Source organism: Triplophysa rosa, linkage group LG9 (assembly GCF_024868665.1).
Source record: "Triplophysa rosa linkage group LG9, Trosa_1v2, whole genome shotgun sequence".
Taxonomy (NCBI): domain Eukaryota; kingdom Metazoa; phylum Chordata; class Actinopteri; order Cypriniformes; family Nemacheilidae; genus Triplophysa; species Triplophysa rosa.
The window spans coordinates 1,887,014-1,914,961 of NC_079898.1; the positions used below are offsets into that span (position 1 = coordinate 1,887,014).

The 27,948-nt window shown below is 42.3% G+C and overlaps 1 protein-coding gene across 1 annotated transcript; it reads left to right on the forward strand.

Moving 5' to 3' along the window:
* Positions 1 to 1,404: 1,404 nt before the first annotated feature.
* lgi1a (leucine-rich, glioma inactivated 1a) lies at positions 1,405 to 27,948 on the forward strand. Its single transcript, XM_057342062.1, has 7 exons — positions 1,405 to 1,577; positions 1,660 to 1,731; positions 14,234 to 14,305; positions 14,431 to 14,502; positions 27,505 to 27,576; positions 27,666 to 27,835; positions 27,923 to 27,948. The coding sequence occupies exons 1-7, from the start codon at positions 1,405 to 1,407 to the stop codon at positions 27,946 to 27,948; spliced, it is 657 nt and encodes a 218-aa protein (XP_057198045.1).

A 27,948-nucleotide genomic window follows, 5' to 3' on the forward strand; every position in this document is an offset into this window, starting at 1 on the left:
GTATATCATGTGCTCTTTATCTTGACACCTTTCCAGGGGCTTTCGGACGTCTCAATAACACATACGTATATCATGTGCAATAACACATACGTATATCAAGTGCTCTTTATCTTGACACCTTTCCAGGGGCTTTCGGACGATACATGATTTAACCTTGGTTTTATTAAAAATGAACTCATGGTTTAGTGTGATAATGATAAACAACCCAGCGTTCTTAATTACACTTCTCTACAAAAGTGTGTGTGGTGTACGTGCAGTTCCTGTCATAGTATGAAAAGATATTTGGTATGTACGCAGGTGTTCAAGTGTTCAAACTCATACATGAGGCCCATAGCCCTTGTTACAATCAGAGAAGTATATGAACTCTATAACTTCCTTTAAATGTATCCTTTATATAAGAAGGCTATTTTATATAAGAAAACTCAGTAATGTATTTAGAATATAAGAAAAGTCAATAATATGTCAAGAAAACCCACCATACCTCCTGTTCACTGAGGGCAAATAAGATATTATTTTTCTCTGAGCTTCTCATGGAGGTCCTCTTTACGAACCTTTGGATGAAACCAATTTGTTACTATGTTGTAAAAATATTTTTACAATTATTTTAAAAAGTATTAAAAGTAGAGCAAATAGCTGCAAAGTGTAGATGTTTTCAGCCATCATCCTTATTTTTAGCTCATCTTGAGTGATTGTGTATTACAATTAATGTAGCAGTTTAAATTCATCATCTGTACATCAACACAACAAAGTTATGCTTGTGACCATAATATTACACAATATTACAACAAAACACAAGCTTTGCCATTGTGTGGTACTTCTGACGGTTTATCACAGGGAATACAAAAGGATATATGTAGCAAAGGTTTGAATGAGATCCCGCCTCTGTAAACTATGTTTATTGAATTGATAAAAATCCAAGAACGGTAATCACAGACGACTGTGATTGGACGACTCGGAACATCGCTGAAGAAAGTAAAATGTTACACGTGACAATGGCGTAGACGAACCGCTTATCAGCAATCAAAATTACATTTTAAATACAACACACGGTCAACTTCAATAGACATCCAATTGAAGACAGTATTAAAAGTTCAAATAGAAGTGTTTTTATTTGGACCCATTGTAGTCGATCAATTACAAACAACGTTCACGTAGTCAAGACCCGCCCACTTATTGGAAGTATTACTGTTTGCGTTTGTAGGTCAATGGTGTCTACCTGCTTTTGGATCGCTTTAATGAATTATTCGTTATTGTTTGTTTTAAATCTTAGCGTAATGAGACGCAACAGCACAGTCGGACGCTGTCGGTGACGGGCTCAGTCGGCCAGCAGCCTTTAAAGCGGAATAGTTGATGTAAAGGCTGAGATCAGAAGCTATGGACTAAAGACGCATGGGTTCGGTAAAGATGACTTTAAGACGGGCTGTATTCTTCTGTGTAGTTTGTCTGTTGATGTCGGTTAACGGGAGCAGGAGGAAACGCGCGCGCTGTCCCGCATCATGTACCTGCAGTAAAGATAACGCATTGTGTGCCGATACTGGTTCGATACCGAGGAGCTTCCCACCAGATTTCCTCTCGCTGTGAGTTTCATACACAAGGATGTTGATGATATTGATATTCATACATGCTGATGTGTATTCATGTGCATGTTTTTATTTTCAGATCATTTGTGAAGTCGAGCTTTGATGAAATCCCAAAAGAGAGTTTTATTCACACTCCAGCTCTCCATCTTCTGTAAGATTCATCACCACCATAAAAATGGCCTGTATATATTGTGCATTATAATAATATAACTCAAGTGTCTTCTCTTCCTGCACCTTATGCTCCATTATTGCTTAACTTTATAATTGACCTATTCATGAATTTAATCCATTACCATATGTTGACCTAATGGTGCGCAACTGTCAGGATCCAGAATAATATGTTTTCATCTTAACAACAAGAATCCCTGCAAACAAAATGTGTACAAATTGTCTACTCACGTGAAGCCCCCTGAAAATAACATAATTCCAACAGTCAAGTACACATATACAGCCGCCGAAAAAATTAAGAGACCATTTCAAAATTATTTTCAGTTTTTCTCAATTTACTTGTACTTGTTGTTTTTTGATTCTGTGAATTAATCACAAAATTTCTCCCAAATTTCAAATAAAAAGATTTGTATTTGCAGAAAATGAAAACTGGAGAAACAGCTGGGGCCGGATTCACGAAACTGTTCTTAAGACAAAATATAAGATTGTTCTTAAGATAAATTATAGGAAGTTTGTAAGAATGTTCTTATGTGCGCGGCATTTTTCGATTTGATCCAATAGGGTACCATCATCTCTGTGCGGGAGCTTTCGTCACTGTCATTTGCCGTTTCCTATGTTTATCGTAGCGCTCTATGTATGTGGGCTGATCCATGATTTCATCCACTCGTTTCATTTGCTCTGGTTAAACGTTGTTAATGTTAGAAAGATGGTCAGTACAGAGTCTCCGCAACAGTTCTCATGTTTGATCGCACGCACACACACAAACACACTGGTTTCCATGTTTTATGGGGACATTCCATAGACTTCCATTGATTTTATATCAGGCTCATGATATATTCTATCCCCTACCCCAACACCTAAACCTAGTAATCACACAAACCTTTCTGTATTCTTACATTTTCGATAAATTTCATTGTGTGATTTAAGAGCTGTTTTCCCTCATGGGAACCTGAAAAATGTCCCCACAAGGTCAAAATCTACTGGAATTACTATCTTTGTGGGGACATTAGGTCCCCGCACAGTGATGAAAACCAGTACACACGCACACACATAAGATAAAGGAAGGAGAAACAGGTAACACATTAAACAAACTATACATTCCTATATGGAGTATTAAATAAATTATGCAGAATGTTACACTGATATTGTTAAATACAAAAAAATTATCCAACCAAACCCCCCCCACCCCCCGGTTGGGCAAACAATGAAGAAAAAACCTTAGGAAAACCCAGGCCAAACCAGGGGAACCAGTTCACCTCAGGCAAAAACTGCAGCATCTCTACAAGCTCGACAGTGCTTGCACAACTAGGCTACATAAAAAGAAAATAAAAATGGTAAAAAGGTAGATAAAAGGTTTAAGATTATCATGAATATTCTAGTAGCTAATAGCAGTTTTGTAGTGAGGACATTTTCGGTTTCAGCTCTACTATCTGTTCTGGGCATGGACTGCATCCTGCTCGCTGCAGTAGCCTTGGAACAATGAGTAAAGACAGCTGAGAGTAGAGTACTGTTCCACACTCTTGGATTCAACAAGTGCATCAGCTGTTATGGGAAGTGATCCTGGTTCTGGTTGATCTAATTAATGCAGCCTAAACCCTTAGTGCAGTGGTTCTCAAACTGTGGTACTTGAAGAGACCCTGGTGGTACATGACACGCCAGAAAATAAAAACTCTATATATTAATTTACACTTCGTATTTTAAATACTATTTCAAATGTTTAATACATAATAGATACATTTGGAATACATCTCAGTGCAATTTTAATATAGTTGTATGAATTATTGTTTATTTATCATTGGTGGATGTAACTCAAACACAGAGCGGGAGCAGACAGACGCTTGCGAGTCTCTCACTCTCTCTCTTCTGATGAGCTGCGTGTAAATTGAGCTTCTTATGTATTTCTGCACTGGAACGCTGTTTAAAGCTGTTATTAATGCTGTAAAGCGCTAATTCTACACGCGTCTGCATCTACTCGTGGTTAAATCAATGAAGCGCGCATTGCGATTTAGTTTTGACGTGCTGCCCTTGATAAGAAAAGTGTGCAGTAAAGTGTGAGTCTCTGTTTGTTATATATACGGCTGTTCTCTTGATTTTTAAGTTTACTTATATTTATTTATTTTCTGTGGTAAATATTCTTTCCACATTGTAGTCTTTCTGCTATTCCCCACAAAGTTAATGAATCCCCATTAGTCATTTACAGAGCCCCGTTTACGGTGCACTACAGAAAACTGTTTTGTGTCCACTATTACTGCTGAAAGGATTTTTTTTCTTAAGTTTGAAAACGCTGGTAAATAAAAAAAGTGTTAATTATACATTATCTTTAAACCTCGTCCTCCAATTCTAAAGATTCACAGCTCTACTATTAAAGGCGCAGTTTTTGATTAACAGCGGCCACTAGCGTTGTATTATAGATTTGTTACGAATCGCTCAGTCCAAACACGACGGTGGCCACCACAGTACAAAAAGATGTTGTTCTCATGTTGACGCAGGGAAGAGATCATGCAGACATTAGAAAGACTGTAGAAAGAGCGATGTCTTATTTATGACATAAAATAAAAGGTCTGTGGATTTTAAGTATAAAAAGAAGACTAAAATTCAGGCAGAAGCTAGGACCTGCGCTAATATTATAAAGTCTTTCCAACAGAGATGCATTAAGACCCACGGTACTGAGGCTTTTAGCAGAGATACTCATAGATATCTATGGAGATACTTTCCAGCAGAGAGACGTTGGAGAGAAAGATCGTCTTAAAATCACCCCGAGGAGGTTGCTTTGATTCGGATAAGTATGTGAGTAACATTGGTTCCCTTTCGATACGGTTCACTTTGCATTGCGTTTAGCTAAACGCTCTGGGAAAACTCCTGTTTTATCCGATACTGAAGCCTTATTGGATAACGTCTGTGAAAAACACAGACCAATAGCGTTTGAGCCCGCCATTTCGGGTGGTACCGCTCGCCTATATAAGTCCGGGCCGAACACCATTCAGCACCATTTTCTCCTTCAGCGCGACATCTCGCTGCTCCGAAGAAGAAGAAGCCTACTCTCCGTCGATCAAGCCCGGCAGCGGAATACACCCGTTCGAGCATTCCCCCGCGGCTATCCGTAGAGCAAATTTCTTAAAAGAGATCCTCTGCCCACCGAGGATCACCACTCAGAGTGCGTCATCTGCCTGAGACATACCTACGCCGAGCTCCTCTCCCTCGCCGTGCTTCGAGCCCGGATCACCTTCTTCTCTGGTCCCACCTGTGCTCCCCCACCAGCCCCTCTCCAGCAGAGAGGACAAAAGCAGCGGAGCTGCGAACCAGACCGCGAGAGTGCGGAAGAGCCCACACCGACTGACCGGCGTGCTCTCTCCCCACTACCGCGAAGCGATCCTGTCTCCTACGCCCACGAAGACCTGCGCTCCTCCTCCAGTGCTAGCGGCATGGTCTCGTTCGGCAGTTTGGATGAGCCAGACGAAGACTCCGCCTCGAAATATGAAGATTGGGCCGCTTAAGACACAGAAGCTGCTCCGGCAGCGGGGAATCCAGGGATCGTCCCCACTCGGACTCCGAGCTTGTCAGAGTCTTGTCCAAAGCTGTTTCGGAGCTCGGGATCAACTGGTCATCCCCGACCGAGCCAGAACACAGTTTACTTAGTCGGAACAAGAGATGCGTTCAAACAGGTCCGCGATACTCAGACATATGGTGAAATTAGGGTTCAAGATCAACCTCGACAAGAGTTTGTTAACCCCCTGCCAACAAATCACTTTCTGGGTATGACGCTTGATTCTACACAGGCTCGAGCCTGATTAACACCAGAGCTTGCCTCGGCAGTCAAATGCTCTGCAGCCTCGTTCAGAGCGGGATCTCTCGTCCCGCTCAAGAGGTTTCAGAGAATGCTAGGTCTCATGGCAGCAGCATCCCCGCTCATCCCGCTGGGATTGCTCCGTATGCGACCACTACAATTTTGGCTGAAAGCGACAGTCTCAAGCATGGAAGTCGGGACAGCTGATGCTCAGAGTTACACACGACTGGACGAGAGCGTTGTTGCCCTGGAGATCCCCTCACCTATTCCTTGCAGGCACGGAGCTTGGCTCAGTATGCAGAAGGAAAGTGGTAATGACAGATGCTTCGAAAACGGGCTGGGGAGCGCTATGCGATGGCCGACCTGCGTCACGCGCATGGACGCTCTCCCTGTCACAGGTACATATCAACAACCTCGAGCTGCTGGCTGTGATTTTAGTTTGTCGTTACTTCCGATCGGAACTCAAACACCATCACATTCTAGTGCGATCAGACAATATGACAGTTTTTTCACTCATAAACCACCAGGGAGGTCTACGATCTCGCCCGCTAAACAGACTGACGAGTCGTTTTCTTATTTGAGCTCAACGGAATGTCTGTTCAGTCAGAGCTATGCACGTCCCGGTCACAGAGAATGTAGGGGCAGATATGCTATCTCGCAACGGCCCGCCACCGGGGGAATGGAGGCTCCACCCCTGAACGGTCGAAGAGATTTGGAGCATTTTCGGTCGGGCGGACATCGACCTGTTCGCATCGGAAGAGAATGCTCAATGCCCATTGCACTTCTCGAGACAGAACGATGCCCTAGCCCAGAGCTGGCCGTCCTGTCGTCTTTATGCTTTTCCCCCTGTAGCCCTGCTACCGCAGGTGATCAGCAGAATTCGGGAGGACAAATGTGCAGTGCTATTGATTGCCCTTCGCTGGCCGAACCAGCCGTGGTTTCCCGAAATGACGCAAATGCTGTCAACGACACCATGGCGGATTCCGCCGAGGAGAGACGTGCTCTCCCAAGCGGGGGGGACAATTTGGCATCCCCAACCCGAGCCGTGGGATTTACATTTGTGGCCTCTCAACGGACGCCTCACAACCTACCGAGTGGAGTTTTGACAACTATTACCGAGGCCAGAGCCCCTTCGACAAGTCGCCTATACTCGCAAAAATGTGCTATATTTGTTAGATGGTGTGAAATGAAAAGTATAGACCCATTAAATTGTGTCCTGAGAGCCCTGCGTGGACCACCGTTCAAGCCGCTCAAATCGGCTAATTTGAGATCCCTCTCTCTAAAAACCACTCTCCTCCTTGCACTGGCATTGGTTAAATGACTGGGTGACTTGCATGACTTTTCAGTGGAACCATCCTGTTTAAAATTCGGCCATAATGACAGTATGGTAGTCCTTAGACCGAAAGCAGGATACATTTCTAAGGTTTTATCCGCACCGTATAGAGTTCAAGTTGTCTCTCTGTTCGCTCTCCCTCCGGCAGACGACGAACCCGCTCTGCTCGGTCACAGCACTACGGGCATATACCGATCGCACTGCTCAGCACAGAAAGTCAGAGCAGTTGTTTGTGAGCTTCGCAGACCGCACGCTTGGTTTGCCAGTCTCGAAGCAACGACTATCTAGATAGATTGTTGATGCTGTTACAGCAGCTTACGAATCCCTGAATTTGCAGTGTCCATTAGGAGTGAAAGCGCACTCTACCAGAGGGATGGCTTCCACCTGGGCATGGTCTACAGCAGAGGTCACCAACCCTGCTCCTGGAGATCGACCGTCCTGAAGATTTCAGCTCCAACCCCAATCAAACACACCTGAACTATCTAATCAAGGTGTTCAGGTTTGCTTGATAATTACAGACAGGTGTGCTAAAGCAGGGTTGGAGCTGCAGTCTGCAGGACGGTCGATCTCCAGGAGCAGGGTTGGTGACCACTGGTCTACGGGGATATCTATCTTGGACATTTGTGCGGCGGCCAGTTGGTCCTCGCCATCCACCTTCACCAGGTTCTACAGTCTGGACGTGCCTGCCCTGCAAGCACAGATCCTTTCCGCTTAATATGGGTTTGGTTACTGGATATTATGATACCAGCATGCGCTCATATTATTTGGATATACTGGAATGATTAGTGTACATAGGTCCGCTGCTGGGGTTATAGGGCCCTTACGAGTTCCCACTTCACGGATCGCACGCATTCTTTGGGTCCGTTGTAGCATGGCGTGATGGGATATGATTCCCATAGCGTTTAGCTAAACGCAATGCGAAGTGAACCGTATCGGAAGGGAATGCTAAGGTTACTCACGTAACCCCCGGTTCCCAGAGATAATGGGAATGAGCATTGCGTAGCATGCCATGCTACAGTGCCACGTAGCGAGTCTTTTCATCGCACTTCAGTCGAATGGCGTTCGGCCCGGCTTATATAGGCGAACGGTACCGCCCGAAATGGCGGGCTCAAACGCCATTGTTCTGTGTTTTTCACAGACGTTATCCAATAAGGCTTCAGTATCGGATAAAACAGGAGTTTTCCCATAGCGTTTAGCTAAACGCAATGCTCGTTCCCGTTATCTCAGGGAACCGGGGTTACATGAGTAACCTTAGCGTTCTTCTGTTTGTTAGAACCAAGATATGTTGTTGTTCTAATATTGTTGATCTGGAACTGCTTTAATTTTGTGCTCGTCCAGATACTGGAGAGAGAGAGCGAGAGTGCGTTGGTGAAACTGTAGAGAAAGCTTGTTTTACTCTCTTACTCAATGATGTTAATAGATCCTCCTAAAAACCCGTATTGTTCCTTTAATTTTAGTATTTATTCATATGATTTTATATGGCGGTCATTAGGTTCAAGTTTAAGTTCAACTGGCTTTTATTGTCATTTCAACAATATACAGTGCAGTACACAGTGAAACAAAACAATGTTCCCCCAGGACCAGGTGCTATACATACTTAAGACATAAACGCACAGACTACATAAAGTGCACGTGTGAAAATCTGTGAAAGTACAACAAGGAGGTACTTGGAAAAACTAATTTTATTAAAGGTTGTACTTGATTTGAAAAGTCTGAGAACCACTGCCTTAGTTTATTTGTATTATGGAAGTGTTGTGTATGCAAGGTTGAAGAGATGCGTCTTTAATCTAGATTTAAACTGACAGTGTGTGTCTGCCTCCCGCACAGTACTCGGAAGAAAAGTTTAGGTGCTAGATAGGAAAAGGATCTACCAACTGCACGAAATTCTAGGTATTACCAACTGACTGGAGCCCTGAGAGCATAATAAGCCTTAATTATGTAATAATAAGCCTAAAGAGTAACCACCTAATAGTGCATTACAATAATCTAGTCTTGATGTCATGAATGCATGAATTAGCTTCTCTGCATCTGATAGTGACAGCATATGACGTAGTTTAGATATATTCTTAAAATGGAAAATGCGGTTTTACAGGTGTCGGCAATGTGGCTTTCCAATGATAGATTACTATTGAATAAAATACCCAGATTCCTAGCTAACAACAAGAGTTTTAAGGAGCATTCGTCAATAGTTAAGCAGTATTCTTGGTTGTTACGTATGGCGGTTTTCGGTCCAATAAGTAACACTTCTGTTTTGTCCAAGTTCAACAGTAAAAAGTTGCTACTCAACCAGTTTTTTATATCAACTATGCATTCCATTATTCTATTAAACTGCTGTGTTTTGTAAGGCTTCGAGGAAATATAGAGTTGAGTATCATCTGCATAACAGTGAAAGTTAACTCTGTGTCTCTTAATTAGATCTCCTAGAGGTAGCATGTATAGTGCGAAGAGTAGAGGCCCTAAAACTGAACCCTGTGGTACTCCGTATTGGACTTGGGATTTGAGTAACACCTCATTGTTTAGAGCTAAAAAAATTTAACGAGCAGATAAGAAATATTTAAACCATTTCAAAGCTATTCCACTAATGCCAACATAATTTTCAAGTCTATGTAAGAGTGTTCTGTGGTCAATGGTTTCAAATGTGGCACTAAGATCTAACAGCACAAGGAACGAGATGCAGCCACGGTCATTATACCACGGTGTTGTACTTCTATCTTTAATTTTCTTTAGGCGCAGAGGAGCAACTGTGTTTAGCGTTTCGGAGAAGGCGAAGTTAATATTTTCCATGATAATGTCAAGATCAGAATCAGAATCAGAATCAGAATCAGAATCAGAAGAGCTTTATTGCCAAGTGTGCTTGCACACACAAGGAATTTGCTTTGGTGTTGGAAGCTTCTAGTACAGACATTCAACACAATGACAATACAATATAAGTATATACAATACAATACAAGATCTTCTACATTATTAGGCATGCTAGGGAATTGAGGTCATTCAGGCAGATTATCAAGGAACAAATCTTTGGTAGTTGATGTTATTGTTCTACCATATTTGTAACAAGGAATTTGATCAAACACAATACCAGATAATGATCTGAAATGTCTTCGCTCTGCTGAATAATTTTAATGTCGTCCACATTTATACCATAAAACAGTATTAAATCTAAAGTATGATTATGAAGGTGAGTGGGTCCTGACACATGATGTCTAACACCCATGGAGTTAAGAGTGTCTTTGAAAGCCATTCCTAAAGCATCTGTATCGTTATCTACATGGATGTTAATGTCATCAACGACAAGGACTCTGCAGCCAGTACTAGTTCTGATAAAAACTCACCAAATTCTTTGATAATCTGTGTGGTGCCCTGGTGGGCAATATATAATTGTCACGGTCCTGCCTTCTTGTTCATGATTTTCTAGTCGTGTGGCAGGATCGGGACAGATCCCTTATGTTTAGTGTGAGAAAGTCATGGGTTGTTTACCTTTGACATCCCATGTGCTTTCTCGTGTCATGTCATTGGCCCCGCCCCTCTCGTTTCCTGTATTGCCTCCCTGCAGTGTCTTATGTTTTTCACCTGCCTTATTATTTACCACCCTGTGTTTTAGTGTGTTTGTAAGTAGTTTTTAGTTATCCTGTCTCCTTTGTTTTTGCCCCATCAAGGGAAGTGTTTTGTTTTCAGTTTTCATATATATTAGTCGTGTCCTCGTTACCCCCTCGTGGGTGTTTTGTTTCTGTTAATTAATAAATATATATGTTAACCCCTTCACCACGGCTGCTGCCTGCGCTTGAGTTCTTCCACCACGCATTCCTGACAGAACGGACGAGCCAACGCAGAACCCAGCGGGCAGCATGGACGCGGTACGATCTCGCCAGGCGCGTCTCCTCTGCGGCATCCGCCAGGGGAACAGGGACGTAGACGACTACGCGGACCGGTTCCTGGAGGTTGCAGAGGAGACTGTGTTCGGAGAGGAGGAGCTGACGACACTCTTCAACGCTGGTCTCAGGGAACCACTCTAGCGTGCGGAGATGAGGTCGCTGAGACCACTGGACTTTGATACCTTGTGGCAGTATGCCGCGGAGCATTCGGAGTCCAGCGGATCAGCTCTATCCACCTACCCATCTCTGCTGGTCACGATCCCTGAGGGCCGTCCCCTGAAGATCGGGGTTGTGGGCGTCGCCACACTGTCCTCTCCACCACCAGCAAGCCTCGGTGGCAAACGGGGGAGGCGTGACTCTTGGGGGTCCTCGTCGGAGGCCTCCAACCCTGAGCCAGCCGTGCCCTTCACCTCCTTCCTTCAGCCGACCACCAGATGGGTGGCTCGGCTGAAGAAGAAGAGGCAACGGAGGGGAGCGCGGCATCCTGCCCGGTCTCTAGCCGGGCCAAGCCGGCAACCAAGCCTGCCAGTTCCCCCCAGACTCAGCGCCCTCGTGGGCTTCCCCCTAGGGCCAAGACTGTTCCCTCTAGCCCTAGCCCCCCCATGAACTCTGTTGTTCCCCCACTCCCCCTCCCATGTTTGTTATTTTTACTGAGTCACCCCAACCCCTTGGACTTGTTTTTTTGTTTGCCATGTTTTGTCTGTTCTTGTCTATGTCCCAGTCTGTCATGTCTTGTTAGTCGACCCCTTGGCGAACACCTGGGGGTGTTCATTAAGGGGGGGGCTCTGTCACGGTCCTGCCTTCTTGTTCATGATTTTCTAGTCGTGTGGCAGGATCGGGACAGATCCCTTATGTTTAGTGTGAGAAAGTCATGAGTTGTTTACCTTTAACATCCCATGTGCTTTCTTGTGTCTTGTCATTGGCCCCGCCCCTCTCGTTTCCTGTATTGCCTCCCTGCCGTGTCTTATGTTTTTCACCTGCCCCTCGTTATCTTCCTTCGTTTGTGTTCCCTTTATATAGTCCTCATGATTCATTGTCTTGTTACTCGTCCGTTGTATTCATTGTACGTGTACCCTGTACCTGTAGCTTGTATGCCTCTTAACCTTGCCTTGTATTCCGTGTCCGTTGTGCTAGTCTTCCCTGTGGATTCCCTATCAGTGTCTGGAACGTTATTATTTACCACCCTGTGTTTTAGTGTGTTTGTAAGTAGTTTTTAGTTATCCTGTCTCCTTTGTTTTTGCCCCATCGAGGGAAGTGTTTTGTTTTCAGTCTTCATATATATTAGTTGTGTCCTCGTTACCCCCTCGTGGGTGTTTTGTTTCTGTTAATTAATAAATATATATGTTAACCCCTTCACCACCGCTGCTGCCTGCGCTTGGGTTCTTCCACCACGCATTCCTGACAATAATAGCCAGAATACATTTTAAAAATGTTTCATCCTTCGTATTTGGTGTTGTCACTTGAAGTACTATGACTTCCAAAGAAATGTATTTTAAATTAGACTTCTGGGAAATGCTAAAAGAGTTATTGTAAAGTGCAGCGACACCCCCCCCCTCTGCGTTTTAGACGAGGCTCATGTTTATAATAGTAATCTTAGAAAATACATTCATTTAAAGTAATATAATTATCTTTTAGCAACATTTCTGTCAAAAAGAGCATGTCTATTTTATCTGTTATCATATCGTTAAAGTCACCATGAAACGGAAGTTGCGATTGACTTCTTTTCCATATCGTGACGTGTATGCGAGTGAAATGGCTTCTGAAATTAGAAAAACGTAGGGTGGGGCTTTATTTTGCCCTTCCCTTTTTGATTGGTTTGTTGTAAATTGGGTCTGCTGGGGAGGGCTAAAAAATGCCTGGCCATTGGACAGTCAGTATAGGCCTACCTCTTTCTGTTGCTGACGTCATGTGGTGAAGAGTTGTTGTTGAGAGGGAGAGGGGAGCTTAATGTTTTTGATTAAAGATTACAAGTGCAAATTAATAAAACAAAAATAATGGTGTGCACAGATAAATCATTAATAATAATCACTGCAACACTGTCTAAAACACTTAGAAGTTTCCTGTTTGATTGCATGGTGACTTTAACAAAAAGTTCTTTATTAGAGAGAGATCTAATATTTAGCAATCCGAGTCGTATCAGTTGATTATCTGTATTTTGTTAATGTTTAATTTGTTTAACATTTATTAATTTACTTTTGGAAGGTTTCCGCATTATTTTATGTTTGCACAGGGACACAGTCCCTATTTTATGATGTTTTGGAGACGGGATTATTGCATGTTGTGCATTTTGTGTATTCTGCGACATGAGATGGCAAGCAGACAGTTGGTTATGCCATTCTGTCTGCTGTCTGACCAGGGGTCTCATTTATAAAAGTTGCATACGCACAAAATGGGGCCGTAAACGTGCGTATGCCACTTTCCACGCAAAGGTTGTGATCTATTAAGAACAGATTTGACAGAAGAATGTGCGCACCTGTAAGCAAACTCTGACTCATGTGTACGCACATTCTGGAGTGGAAGTGGCGATACAGATGGCGAGTTGGTGAACTCAAATGTGAGAAGAATGATTATAAGTATTAACGCCTCACACACATTTAATTTCACTCTATATCATACGTTAGATCCACGTTATCACGAAGATTAAATCCAGCAGTGTTATTTGCGCTTGTACTGAGTGATAATTGTTTCATAAACACCTTCTTGTAAAATCCAACTCAAAACTTAAATCAAACTTAATTCTAAATATTTAATCAGCGCTGTCTCAACATGACATTGTTCACTACGGAACCGTGCGCATTCTTTTAAAGGTGTGAGTGAAGCCTAATAATACAGGCAGAATAATTTTAAACTCAGTTTTCTCTTTTATACACACATTTGATTAAATATTTCACTCTTATTAATGGAGTTAAGCACCCAAGTGACGTCTAAAAGTTAATCAAAAAGTATAGATATATTTCTAGCATTGCTGCTTTTAAACATTTATCTGTGGCATGTTGCGTGTTTTAATGTTTAAATGACAGCGAGGAGTGCGAGGTCCTCTTAAACTAAATTGCAGAACTCATGTTGTATATGCAAGTAAGGTGGGCGTACCTGTCCGTCCAATTGCTTTGGAACCTGATGTTCCAAATATGGTATGAGGTGTTACATTTCCCTCACACGCTTGCAGTATTCCACCAATCACTACGCACTGGTTAACTGGCCAATCATAGCACACGTCGGTTTTCAGAGCCATGAGCTTTGTAAAAAATCTGCACGTTTCAGAGAGGCGGGGCAAAGAGGAGATACACACATGCACAGTATGTGGAAAATACAGCTTTTTTGAAACTTAAATCGTGTATACACATTTCATTACATCTAAAACAAATTATAATATTCGTTTAGCCCTGTCATATCACCCCTTTAAATCTCTATTAAAAAATTGGCATTGAAAGAATTAAGAAATTCACTGAGGACATTGAATAGTGGGCCTACATGTTCATTAATTACTGTCTTCTAGTCTTTTTACAGCAAATACTTTTGACTCTATAAATGAAGATGCTTTTCTTGGGCTTCCTCATTTGGAGTATCTGTAAGTATATTTTGTGAATACTTAAAACCCATGACTAGATTCATTCTGTTTCCATATGATCGTTATTTGAGAGAATTCATTATAGTTAATATGCAAAATTAATTATTTGTTTTTTTTTACTTCAGATTAATTGAAAATAGCCAAATCAAGTCCATATCACCCTTCGTCTTTAGAGGGCTAAAGTCCTTAATACACATGTGAGTATTATTGAAATACTGTCTATACTGTAAGTAATATGTGACCCAGTCTGTGAAAACCCAGCCATAGTTTATTTGTGATCGACTGTTTTCTACAAATCATCCTACACAGAGTAAAGAACATTCTGTAAAAATATCATCTTGATATCTTTAATACTGAGTACAGCAGTTTTGGTTTCAGAAAATTCCAATGTAAAGACAAGCTTACATTTAAAGCTGTAACACATTTATTATCCTGTCACGTCACATTGAACACCACGGCAAAATGAATATAGCAGAAACGCTAAAGTCAGTTTACGGAAGTCATTTGGCGGCCAAGTTCAGCGCAGCTATTTCAACCATAGCAAGACCACAATCCTATCTACTTGAATGAGGGAGGACAGTTATTTCTAAAATCGCTGGCAAAAATTACAATTAAATAACGTATCTCCGATCAATAATTAAACCTGACATCAACCGTGGCATACATTTTGTTTCCTAATCTTAAATTGATTATGACAGTGACGTATCTTGCTAATATCTATCATCTTTGGCTGTGTCACTTCAGATACAGAATTCATCACGCCAGCATTCAAGAACTGAATTATTTCAGCACGTAGCAGTTTTCAAATGTATTCTAAATAAGATGATTATTTTGTCAGAAGTTGAGCTATAAAACACATGTTGTTTTAACTGCCTAATGGTAAAAAAAGTTGTTTCTAAAATGAATGATACAAGAATCATCAGGCGTTTCTGCACATAAAGCAAGCACAGAGATGATCAAAATCAATGTTTAGGAAACGGGTTCCAGTATTTTTTGGTCTAAATAAAAAAATGTGGTGTCAATACAATTGTTAATTTTTCACGTTTAGTGTCATAAATACAAATTTGAATACTACATCATGAAGGTTGGGTTATGACTGGTCATTTACAGCAATAAACACAAATGACATTTTTTTTTTGTCATTTTTATGGGTATAACTGTTAAGGATGAGTCTGAGATTCAAATGAAAAAATATATACAGTATATTGACACCGGACAACAACAAAGGCACAGTCAGCGAAGGCCTAATACACTGCAGGGCAATGGGGCTAGGCTCAGCAAGGCAGGATTACAGATGGATTAGCAGGACGTTGCAAAGGCAGAGACTCAACGGAGAGACTGTCACGGTGTTACATAGATACCAGACAGGGAGCCCAAACTGTCTCGAACGTGTCTCCAAAAGATGCCTTGACTGGACAGAGTATGTATGAATAACTGGACTGGGAAGAATGGACCCAGGGGCGGGTCCAAAATTACGTCATAAAAGTATTCCCTTAATGTTTAAATTAGGGCTGTCAACGTTAACGCGTTAACGCATGCGATTAATTTTTTCAAATTAACGCGTGAAAAATATTTAACACAATTAACGCAGCATCCGTTTGTTTTGACATTCTTTGTCTAGCATTACATTATGTAATCACGCTCTTATCCGTGTACAGGCTTTTAAAACCACTTAAGCGCGATTTTAAACAGTTGCTTTGACGCGTTCAATGAAGATAGACAGCTTCTAAACTGTGGGATGCGGCAAAACGCAATGCGAGGTCCAGTCTGGTGTAAACAGTCATGGGCTGAAGGCTGCGTCGATGAATCTCTGTCAGACAGAGCATCCGTGTTAAGTTCTCTTTCGTGCTTGAATGGATAAAACCATACAAGATTATGTCAGAAAGCCCGTTTTGTCTAGCATTTACTTAAGCACAGACTTCAAAGTGTAAAATAAAATCTTAAATGAATGCAAAGAGTTGTGAAAATGGGAGTGCGGTGACGGTCAGATCTGCGTACTGAGACAGCTCTTAAAGGGGCCAAGTACTTAAACATGCAGCTGTGACTCCTGTCACTAATGTTAATCAAAGAACAAAATAAAAGAGGAAATCAATGTGATTTTGTAGCTTTAATGAGAATTCTTCTGCAGTTAATTTATAATTTAGCATTAAAGACTGTAAAGTGTTTGAGAACTTCCTTCAATTTCTGTATATTTCATGATAGCTCTCAATTATATTGTTGAATGGCTATAATTAATGTTAAACTAATCAATTTAATAGAGACATCAGTTACAGTACTAATATCAAAATGTTTTTTTTTCATTCATAAAATGACGCAGTTAAAGAAATATGTAGTTTCTACATCAATTTGAAGATTAAATGTGAAATTATTAAAATGTAAAAGTATATTTTAAAATATTATTGTTATGTGTGATTAATCGTGATTAATCACAGAAAATGTGTGTTTAATCGATTGACAGCACTAGTTTAAATGTATTTCTGTAACTCTAACTATCATATGTGGTATCGTTTGAAAGCTTAGAGTCTCTAGTTTCTGCAGAAGTACACCATTTTGGTATTTATCTTACATTATAACTTATTTAGGCTGAAATGCATTATATCCCCATGTCATAGCCCCTTTAAAATCATATATGTTTATGATCATGACCATTTTTAATAATGCTCAAATATGTCCATGTTCAAGTTATATATCAAATGAAAGCACTTATTCTGCAGAATATACTGTAGATCTCCAGTTGATTTACTGATATTTTACCACAGATCGAATGAAAGTCGAATGAATTATGATGTATGAAATTGATATTTGTAAACAAACAACACATCCATCGAATATCTAAGCTAATAACTGCATCCCACCATTACACTTAGCCACAAATGCTACATAATCTTTTTTGATAGGTTGTTTTCTACTAAATAAGTCCATTCCTACCTCTTTTCGTGGTTGTAAAAGTTAAATATCTGCTTCCAATGTCTCCCATCAACGTGCTGCGTCAGCAACATGACATAAAAGCTTCTGGAGTTAATGAAAAAAAGAGATTGACTACTCCCTCGGCTGTCGCATTGCATACAGCTTGCCCTATGACTCCAACAAACTGTATTCTGTGCAATGCATGCAAGGGGAAACTGTAAACACATGGCAGATGTTTTGTCTCGGCACAGAGCACATAGCAAAATTTTCTAGAGCCAAGGGTGTCACATGTCCACTCTGCAGTCGCTGTCATCATCAGTCTGTGTGTGAGCCAAGTGAAGTAAAGCCAGAATGAAGGTGGTGGTTTCATAAGTGTCGATCACTGTCAATATCAAATCTAAAGAATTAACTACAGTGTTTTTGCAGACAATCAAGGCATGGACAGAGGACGCAGGAGGGAGAAAGATTGTACACTGTTTGATAGATGGAGGCAGTCAACAAAGTTTTGTTCATGAAAAGCTGGTTAGAGTTTTGCAGCCACCAGTACTTAGACAAGAGATATTGAACCTCCATTTCTTCAGGTCTCCCAAATCTGTGATGACCAATCTTAATATTGTAAAAATGACATTGGACAATGTGTGGAACACACAACAGAAAATTTAAAATGAAGCTATTGAAAGCTCAAGTGAGACAGAAACCTCATGTATGCACATTAGTGTAATGGAAGAAAATCAGATATCTAAACAGTTACATGTGTTTTGGGGAGTTGAATCTCTCGGTATTGTCCACGACAACGTACCCAGTGTGGAAGAATCTGAAGCTTTAGAGACCTTTGAACAGCTTTAAAGATGGGCGTTACCTGGTTCCACTGCCATGGAAACATGACAAAGAAACGTCAGAGCTTAAAGACAACTTGAACATTGCAAGAAGAAGGTTTGAAGCTCTAAAGAAAGATTCAGAAAGGATAATGTACTCTAAGAGAGATGTAATGATGTGATTCAGGAATATCTGCAGAAAAACTTATGTGAGGAGGTACTCAACTCAACTCAACTTTATTTATATAGCGCTTTTTACAATTTTCATTGTTACAAAGCAGCTGTACATGAGACATATTGACTATAAGCAAAACAATTAAAGTTGTACCTGTAAAAATAAGAAAAAGGTGAAAACACAGAAGACAGACATACCCACATACAAAACACTCCACATAAACAATATGCCCACGTACTAACACACATAGACACACACACACACAGACGCGCAGACACACAGACGCACACACACACGTACACAGACAAGTACGCGCACACACATGCACGCACAGTGAGAGCACTCATTTAAGATATAGGAGAGAGAAGCACATGTCAAATATAACACTATAAATTCCTATATGCAATATTAATTAATTAATTAAGTAAAACTTTCAAATTCTAAAGCAGCCCCCCGGCCAGGCAAATAGTGCAAAAAACAGTATGCAAATGGTGGCGAGGAACCAAAAACTCTAATCAAGAAAAAAAACCTCAGGAGAACCCAGGCCCAACCAGGGGATTCCAGTTCCCCTCTGGCAAAAGCTGCTGCCTCTGCACAAGCTCGACAGAGCTTGCACAACAAGGCTAAATAAAAATAAATAAACTTACTAATAAGGTATATTATAGTTTTAAGATTATCATTAATAATCTAATAGCATTTGAAATTTTGTGGTGAAGACGTGTCAAGCGACCGCATCCTTCTCTATCCAGCTCTATCATCTCAGCTCTTGTCAGGTCGCCGCTTTCCATTCTCCGCTCTACCATCAGGTCTGGCCATGGACTGCATCCTGCTCGCTGTGGTAACCTTGGAACAATGAGACAAGACTGGCTGAGAGTAGAGTACTGTTCTGCACTCTTTGATGCAACAAGTACATCAGTTGTGTTTCTGGTTCCGGTTGATCTAACTAATGAGGCCTAAACCCTCAGAGGATTTATAGGTACAAGGTACACCAACGGCAGAGCAGACCAGAATGGTGAAGTATTACATGCCACACCGTCCAGTAATCCGAGACGATAAGGCAACAACTAAACTGAGAATATTTTGACGCATCTTTTGACGCATCAGAGGGCTAATTTAAACCCAGACTTACTTCATTTGCTTATTTCTGCAGATAGTGTTGAACGAAAGAGACAGATACATTGTGAGGTTATTTTGGTTCTTTTCTTTTGGCCGCAACCATCAAAAGGTATGAGTCTGAACAACCAAAAACTGTGGAGGTCCTCTGGGCGTAATTATATGTAGATGACTGCATCACAAGCTTGCCTGATGTTAATGAAGTCTATTCTATCATGACACAAGCCAGAGCTATTTTGTCTGCTGCAGGAATGGACCTGCGGAAATGGACAATGAACTCCTCTGATCTGAGAACAAGATGGACAAAGGCACAAATGGTAAGTGCAGCGGACTGACCCTGAGACACACAGTGTTGCATTGAAAGTGTTGGGACTGATATGGAGGCCAGAACATGACGACTTTGTGTTCAACTTGCAGCAGATGCTCGATGTTCTGAAAAGAAAAGAGAGTACTAAGAGGAGTGTTCTTCAAATTTCATTGCGCACCTTTGATCCAATAGGTTTCCTAATGCCCTATACTATACAGGTAAAATGTCTCTTTCAGGAAATGTGGCAGCGAGGTCTTAACTGGGATGAGCAATTTCCACCAGACATAGCACACAAATGGAGACAAGTGGTGTGATGATCTGCCACAATTACACTTAGTGGCCATTCCTAGATGGTATCACATCTTGACAAACCAGCAGTGTGAAACAGTTAGTCTACATGTTTTCTGTGATGCAAGTGAAAGAGCCTACAGTGCAGTTGGATGTCTGCAAGGCAAATATAAAAGTGCAGAAACAGTCTCAACATTGGCAGTATCAAAGTCCAGAGTTGCGCCTCTAAAGATCAAGATGCTGCCTCGACTGGAGCTAATGGAGGCCTTGATAGGCGCCAGGTTGTGCCATAATCTGTTAAAGGCTCTTAAGATTGAAGAAAATCAGCTCAATATGTGGACAGACTCAATGATAGTTTTGCATTGGATCCGGAGTTCGGTTCAAAAATGTTAACCCTTTGTGTCAAATCGAGTCACTGAGATTGTGAGCCTCACCAGACCAGAGTCATGGTCGTACTGTGATGGAAAACACAATCCCGCCTATCTACTGACAAGTGGATTATTTTTTCACAGTTTGATCAACAATCCATTGTGGTGGAGCAGACCTTATTTTCTCCTGTCAGAGGATCTTTTGGTACCAATAATGTAGAGATCCCAGTGGAAGGATTCAATGCAGAGCTCGTGTTCAGATTCCGCAGTGCAGTTCAGTAGCACAAACAAGAGAGAGCCGCTGCTTCATTTATACAAGTACAGTAAACTCGGTACTGTTCACGGGATTACATATTAGGTAGGTACAGAGATTCTTAAAAAGCTTTCTGCTGAAGAGTAAATGGCAGCAGAAGTGTATTTGGTCAAAATGACTGAAAAGGAGAAATTTGAGAGAGAAATTAGTCTGCTCAGAGAAGACCAGCGTGTACATAAAGAATCAAAGATCAAGGAACTTAAACCATTTGCGATGAACAAGCCTTATATGTGTGGGAGGGAGGCTACAGAAATCCATGGACACTACCCACTAAACACAGGTACTGTGAACTGTTGATTCAAAACTGTCAAGAGAAGGTTCTTCACTCTGCACAAGACACTCATGCAAGTCAGAGACAGATTTGGGATTTTAAAGGGCAGACAGTTTGCCAGGCAGATAGTCGGAAGGTTTCCCATCTGCAAGAAGATAAGGGCTAAGCCAGTGCAGCAGACCACCACCCCCTTACGGAAGGACAGAGTCGTTGAATCTCCTCCATTTGAGACCACCGGGGTGGATTTTGCAGGTCCACTTGTGGTGAAGACGAGCAATTGCATGAGTAAAGCGTACATAGCCCTCTTCACTTGTGCTGTAATTAGGGCTATCTGGAACTAGTTTAGAATCTAACCACCGAAAACTTCCTTATAGCCCTGAAGAGGTTTATTGCAAGGAGAGGACTTTGCAAACTCATGTAATCCGAGAATGCGAAGACCTTCAAGCGAGCCGATCAAGATTTGAAAGAGTTGTGGAAGTCAATCAAAGAGCCTGATCTCAAAGCTTCTTTGCTGAAAGGGCGATAGCATGGAAGTAAATAGCCGAGCGAGCAACATGGTGGGTTTTGGGAACGTCTTGTAAGATCAACAAAATCATGCCTAAAGAAAATCATAGGGAAAGCCTCATTACATTTTGAAGAGTTACCACCATTTTGACTGAAAGGGAGGCTGTGCTAAATTCAACATGCCTTCACAATGAGTCTGATGACTCAGCCATTGACTCCCACTCATTTTTTGGTCAGTAACCGACTCACATCCCTGCCACCCAGGAGAATTCTGCGGAACACCCCACCCACTACCCAGAGGTCAGACGAATTAACGAAGAGATGGAAATATAGTCAGAAGTTGTTGAATGAAATCTGGTCATGTTGGTAAAAGGAATATCTGACAAATTAGAGATCTGCTCACCACTGTATACATACTACGGCTCAGACTCTAAAGGTGGGAGATTTTGTGCTCATTGGAAAAGATAAAATGCCACGGAAGATGGGAAAGATTGAAGAGGTGTTATTGGGGCGAGATGGATTAATAAATGCATGTTCAGTGCGCACCTCCCTTGGAACTGTATTGAGAAGACCAGTACAGTTATTGTTTCCTTTGGAAATTAATGGGTGATAGATATTGAGAGTGATTAACTGTAGTTCAATGGGGGGATGTTGCAATTTATTAGAGAGTGAACTGTTTTACTGATGAATAATAAGAATCATATGGTCATAATGGTTGTTTGTTTAAATGTTTGTGATCCTTTTATATCCTTTATAAATGGATTAAACGAGGCTTCGAGGCAACAAACGTTTTTTTTTGTATTCGAATTACTCGAGTTAATCGAGGAATCGTTTCAGCCCTAAATGTAAGTCCTCAGGTGCCAAATTCAAAACATCAAAAAACAAACGTCAAGAAGAGTACATTCCAAACAACATTTTTTTTGCGGACTTGAAAGGCACTGCTGAATGGGACGCAACACAAAGTGTCGTCTTGGATAAAGAGAAAATGCCGTTGTTTTTATTACTCAGTTTGCCAAGTGAGATTCTAACGGCTATGTGATGAGATAACCAATTGCCAATCTTAGAATTTCCACTTCAAGACCTGTGTGCTTCTACAATAAGTGAGTTCTAATGTTCGTCCGAAGTTTCAAACGCAGAAGATTACTGCTAATATTAAATTATTATTGCTCAGACCTATCGATTTACTTCAAAAGACGTCCCGGATTATTTCTGGTCTGTGTTTGTTTATCGGTCTGGCTAGTGTCTAATAATACAGCTATTTATATTATTTAATTTATATCAAAATTAATAATATTATTTTTTGTATGTGTTGTTGAATGGGTTTTGTAACTTTTAAAGACTTTTTAACTCGCATTTAAAAGAAACGTATGGGACATTGGCATCTAGCGGTTGAGCTTGGTTATTACGAACTGCTCCGAGACTCAAAAGATGAAGATCTGAATGCAGCTTTAATAATCCAAAACAGTACACGCAAGGGTCAGGGCAGGCAGCAAACAGTAAAACTATTAAACAGACAATGGTCAGGGCAGACAGCAAAGGTTCACAAAACTAGGTACAATGCAATGAATAACACAAATAATCCGACAGGGAAACGCTCATAAATGCAGTGTAACACAAAACAAGACTTCGCAATGATTGAATGTGACAACAGGGTTTACAGACACAGAGTGATACAGGTTAACAAGACACAGGTGATAGTGATCAACATAATGAGTCCAACAATGGATTATGGGAAGTGTAGTGTGTCATGGCAGTCTGTGTGATGGGGGTAGTGCCCTCTTGTGGATCTGCAGGGCTCTCCAACTGGTGACTGTGACATTGTTATCGCAGTCTAAATTTTAAATATTGGAGAGACAAGTTTAGTGAAGTAACAGTTCTTCTCAGTTTCTTTTGCTTGTTATCAGAAATAATCTGAAGGTACTCTATTCTTTGTAGATGTGTACCGGAAGTTAAATTCTGTACACAAACATGTGCATGCGCAGTAACATTTATTTATTTTGTTGCTTTGAAACCGTCTGTAGCTTGCAATATTTTGTAAGCTCACCTTCTGACATGTTCTGATCTGCTGATGTAAAATCAAGTTTTGCCTGCTTAACATGGGATGTGTCACGAAAACGCAGGAAAGAACCCAATTGCAGGCAGCGGGGATGAAGGGGTTAACAAATGACTTTATTTTACAAAAAAAACACCAAAACAAAAACCCACGAGGGGGTATAAATCAGGAACTAAACTAAGAAACAAACAGAAAACAAAGACTTCCCACGAGGGGGCAAAATGAAAACAAGAACAGCAAAACTAAACTTAAACGACACCACCAAACATCTAATACAAACAATACAGGGTAGAACAAACAAACTCACTCTTGAGGAACAGATGACAGGACAAGGCAAGACGATGACACGAAGCAGCACATAACATAAGTAATGACCGACACAGGACAATGAAACATGAGGGTATTATATAGGGAAGACAGACAAAGGATAACGACACGGGGCAGGTGTGGGTAATTAAACACTCAGGGAAAGATAACGAGGAAACGAGATGGCGGGAACAGAGACGAGACACTGGAGAGAACGTATATTATTGTCAAAAGGACAACAATATGTTTCTCTCCACACATAACCAAAGGCTTTGTCATGACTCTGCTACAGGACCAAGAAAAACATGACTAAATGAAGCAGAGCCATGACAGAAGCCCCCCCTTTAATGAGCACCTCCAGGTGCTCACCAAGGGGTAGACGGACGAGACAAGACCGACTGAGACAGTGACAAAAACCAGACAAACATGGTGAACAAGACAAGGGGCAGACAAGACAACAAGACTAAGGGATTGGGGTGACTTAACAAAAATAACAAACAAGGGAGGGGGGGAGGGGCCAAACCAGGGCCCATAGGAGGCAGTCCATGGGGGAGGGGAGAAGGGGGAACAGTCCCAGTCCCCGGCTGCCTCGAGGGCGCGGAGTCCTGGGGGACTTAGGGGGAGACCTGGGGGGGACAGTCTTTGGCCCTGGGGGTTTCCCAGGGATCGGCTTGGCTGCCGGACTGGAGGCCGGCTGGAACTGGCTTGACGCCGGCTGGAAGGCCGGCTGGGCAGGGCTTGACGCCGGCTGGAAGGCCGGCTGGACAGGGCTTGACGCCGGCTGGAAGGCCGGCTGGACAGCTTGACCCGGCTGCGACCGGCTGGCGCCGGACTGGACACCGGACTGGACACGGACTGGACACCGGACTGGACGCCGGCTGGACCCGGACTGGACCACGGACTGGACACGACTGGACACAAGACTGGACACAGGACTGGACGCCGGCTGCACCGGCTGGACGCCGGCTGCACCGGACTGGACACTGGACAGGGCACCGGCCGCACCGGACTGGGGCCGGTCGCACCGGACTGGCCAGCCGCACCGGACTGGAGCCGGCTCGCACCGGACTGGACCCGGCCGCACCGGACTGGACGCCGGCCGCACCGGACTGGATGCCGGCCGCACCGGACTGGATGCCGGCTGCACCGGCGTGGACGCTCCTCCGCTGCGCCTCTCCCTCCTTCTCCGCACCACCGGATCCATAGCCGACCTTGGCGAATCCGTGGGGACCGGAGGGAGTTCCGCAGCGGAGGATCGCCGACGTCATCCCGGATCCCCTCCCTCCCGCTCCCACCAGAGTGAACGGGGACCGTGGAGCTCAAGCCGGAGGGTACCGAGTCCCCCCGGGCAGCGGCAGTCAGGTCGAGGCCCTCCGGCGTGATCGACCGCGAGGTGGAAGTCCCACGTGGAACCCCACCCCCGGGATCGTCCCGGTTGGCCACGAACCTGACCATTGCCGCGAACCCTAGGGGACCCAGCAGCCTCTTCTCAGACGGGGTGAGGCGCTGTGTGAGGCATCATCTTCAACTCTGCCTCGTTGAACTCAGCCGTCTCAGCCACCGCCGAGAATGCCCCGGCGAACTCCCGATTCCCGTAGTTCCCCTGGCGGAAACCTAGCAGCAAGCGGGCTTGAGAGGACCGTGAGGACGACAACGTGCCGTCCATCTTGCTGCCTGCTGGGTTCTGATTGGGGTCGGTCATTCTGTCACGAAAATGCAGGAAAGAACCCAATTGCAGGCAGCGGGGATGAAGGGGTTAACAAATGACTTTATTTTACAAAAAACACCAAAACAAAAACCCACGAGGGGGTATAAATCAGGAACTAAACTAAGAAACAAACAGAAAACAAAGACTTCCCACGAGGGGGCAAAATGAAAACAAGAACAGCAAAACTAAACTTAAACGACACCACCAAACATCTAATACAAACAATACAGGGTAGAACAAACAAACTCACTCACTCTTGAGGAACAGATGACAGGACAAGGCAAGACGATGACAGGACAAGGCAAGACGATGACACGAAGCAGCACATAACATACGTAATGACCGACACAGGACAATGAAACATGAGGGTATTATATAGGGAAGACAGACAAAGGATAACGACACGGGGTAGGTGTGGGTAATTAAACACTCAGGGAAAGATAACGAGGAAACGAGATGGCGGGAACAGAGACGAGACACTGGAGAGAAGGTGTATTATTGTCAAAAGGACAACAATATGTTTCTCTCCACACATAACCAAAGGCTTTGTCATGACTCTGCTACAGGACCAAGAAAAACATGACTAAATGAAGCAGAGCCATGACAGGATGTAGCAGTGTCATATGTTGAGGTACATGGATCACTCAAAAATGTTCGTCTATGTTGCCTTATCAGGTGCTTCAGTAGATTACTTGTGCTATTCACAGGGGCCAAGTTTTTTTCTCCCAGGACATATACAGACCTGTTGGAACTAATTACAGTATGTAACGCAACTACATTATATGTAACTAAGTAAATTACCTTAAAATGAACAGTATCCCTTACTTTATTAAGTGCGTAAGTGTTTTAAATACAGTAATACTTAGTAACGCATTACACCCAGCACTGCCAATAGACACCATTATAGTTTCCATTAAAATCAATACAATTTCTATTATAACCATTGAATCCATTGAATTTTCTGTTGAGTTTTTGACAGGGTTCTTTTTTTCAGCAGAGTTTGCTTCAGTGTTACTGTGTATTTTCATATAAATAAGAAGCATAGCACCTAGTTTAGACATTTTTTGTTATGAAAGTTCAAGGAAAGAACCCAGTTGCAGACAGTGTTGCACGAAAACTAAACTTTAATTAAATAAAAAAAAAAACCCACAATGGGGAGAAAACGAGAACATAACTAATAGAAAAAATAGAAACAAAAACTTCCCACAATGGGGCCAAAACAAGATAACAGGATACTTAAACTGACTATTCACGCGACAAAGACAAGACTAAACAATACACATGGCATCCAATTTGACAAGGTAATCCAAAATGGCAAGATGAAACTCACAAGGGTACGACTTTGCCAAATGCACAGTTCCAAAGCACAGGTATGTAGCACAAAGCAAACAAAGTAAAATGAATCAGCACATGACAGCAAACACAAGAGCATTAAATAAGGGAAGATAACAATGGGCAGATGTGGGTAATGAGAGACATTATATAGCTGGAAGCTAAACGAGGAAACGAGGGGGGTGGCGGGGTCAATGACAAGACCGGAGAGAGTGCATGGAATGCAACAACAAACAATTCTATGTCCCTCTCCACACTAAACACGTGGGACTGTCATGACCCTGCCACAAGACTAGAAAATCATGACAAGAGGCAGGATCATGACATTTTTGCCTTAGAAATTTAGATTTAGATTTAGATTTAATTTATTGTCATTGCACATGTACAAGTACAAGGCAACGAAATGTGACCTCTGCATTTAACCCATCCAGAGAGTAGTGAACACACGTACCCCCGGAGCAGTGGGCAGCTATCACTGCAGCGCCCGGGGAGCAAGTAGGGGTAAGGTGCCTTGCTCAAGGGCATCTCAGTTGTTAGCCGCCGGCCCTGGGAATCGAACCGGCAACCTTCTGGTCATGAGTCCGACTCTCTAACCATTAAGCCACAACTGCCCCTACAAATCTCATTCATTCATTTAAATAGTCTTACCTTGTACACAAATGTTTGCTGGAACTATACATCTTATTATTAATCTGAACTAAAATAATTATTCTGTGGTTCTTTTTAAATATTTTTGCAGAAGTCTGGCATTCAATAATTTGGAGACACTACCGAAAGATCTTTTCAAAGGAATGGAAGCTTTAACTAAATTGTACGTATACACGCATGTAAGACTTCATTTCATTGTCACGAAGGCGGGATCTAATAGCTAATAGACTGAAACTTTTTGTGTTTGTCCAGGGATCTTCGAGGAAATCTCTTCAGCTGTGACTGTAAATTGAAGTGGTTGGTTGAATGGATGTACCATACAAATGCAACAGTGGATCAGATCTACTGCAATGGCCCTGAAGCTTACAAGGGCAAGAAAATCAACGATCTCACACCTCAGTCATTTGATTGTATAACAACAGGTTGGTTGTTTCATTACAGACATTTTTAAGTCTAAAATGAAAAACATAAACACCACAATATTTAACATTTTTCCTCTTGATACAAATATTTTTCCTTGCTGAAGTCCCTTTAA

Bases quoted from the DNA above. Each gene is read 5' to 3' on its own strand.
- lgi1a (XM_057342062.1), top strand. From the start codon at position 1,405: ATGACTTTAAGACGGGCTGTATTCTTCTGTGTAGTTTGTCTGTTGATG. The intron at 1,578-1,659 runs GTGAGTTTCATA...TTTTATTTTCAG, and splicing joins CCACCAGATTTCCTCTCGCT to ATCATTTGTGAAGTCGAGCT. The intron at 27,577-27,665 runs GTACGTATACAC...GTGTTTGTCCAG, and splicing joins ATGGAAGCTTTAACTAAATT to GGATCTTCGAGGAAATCTCT.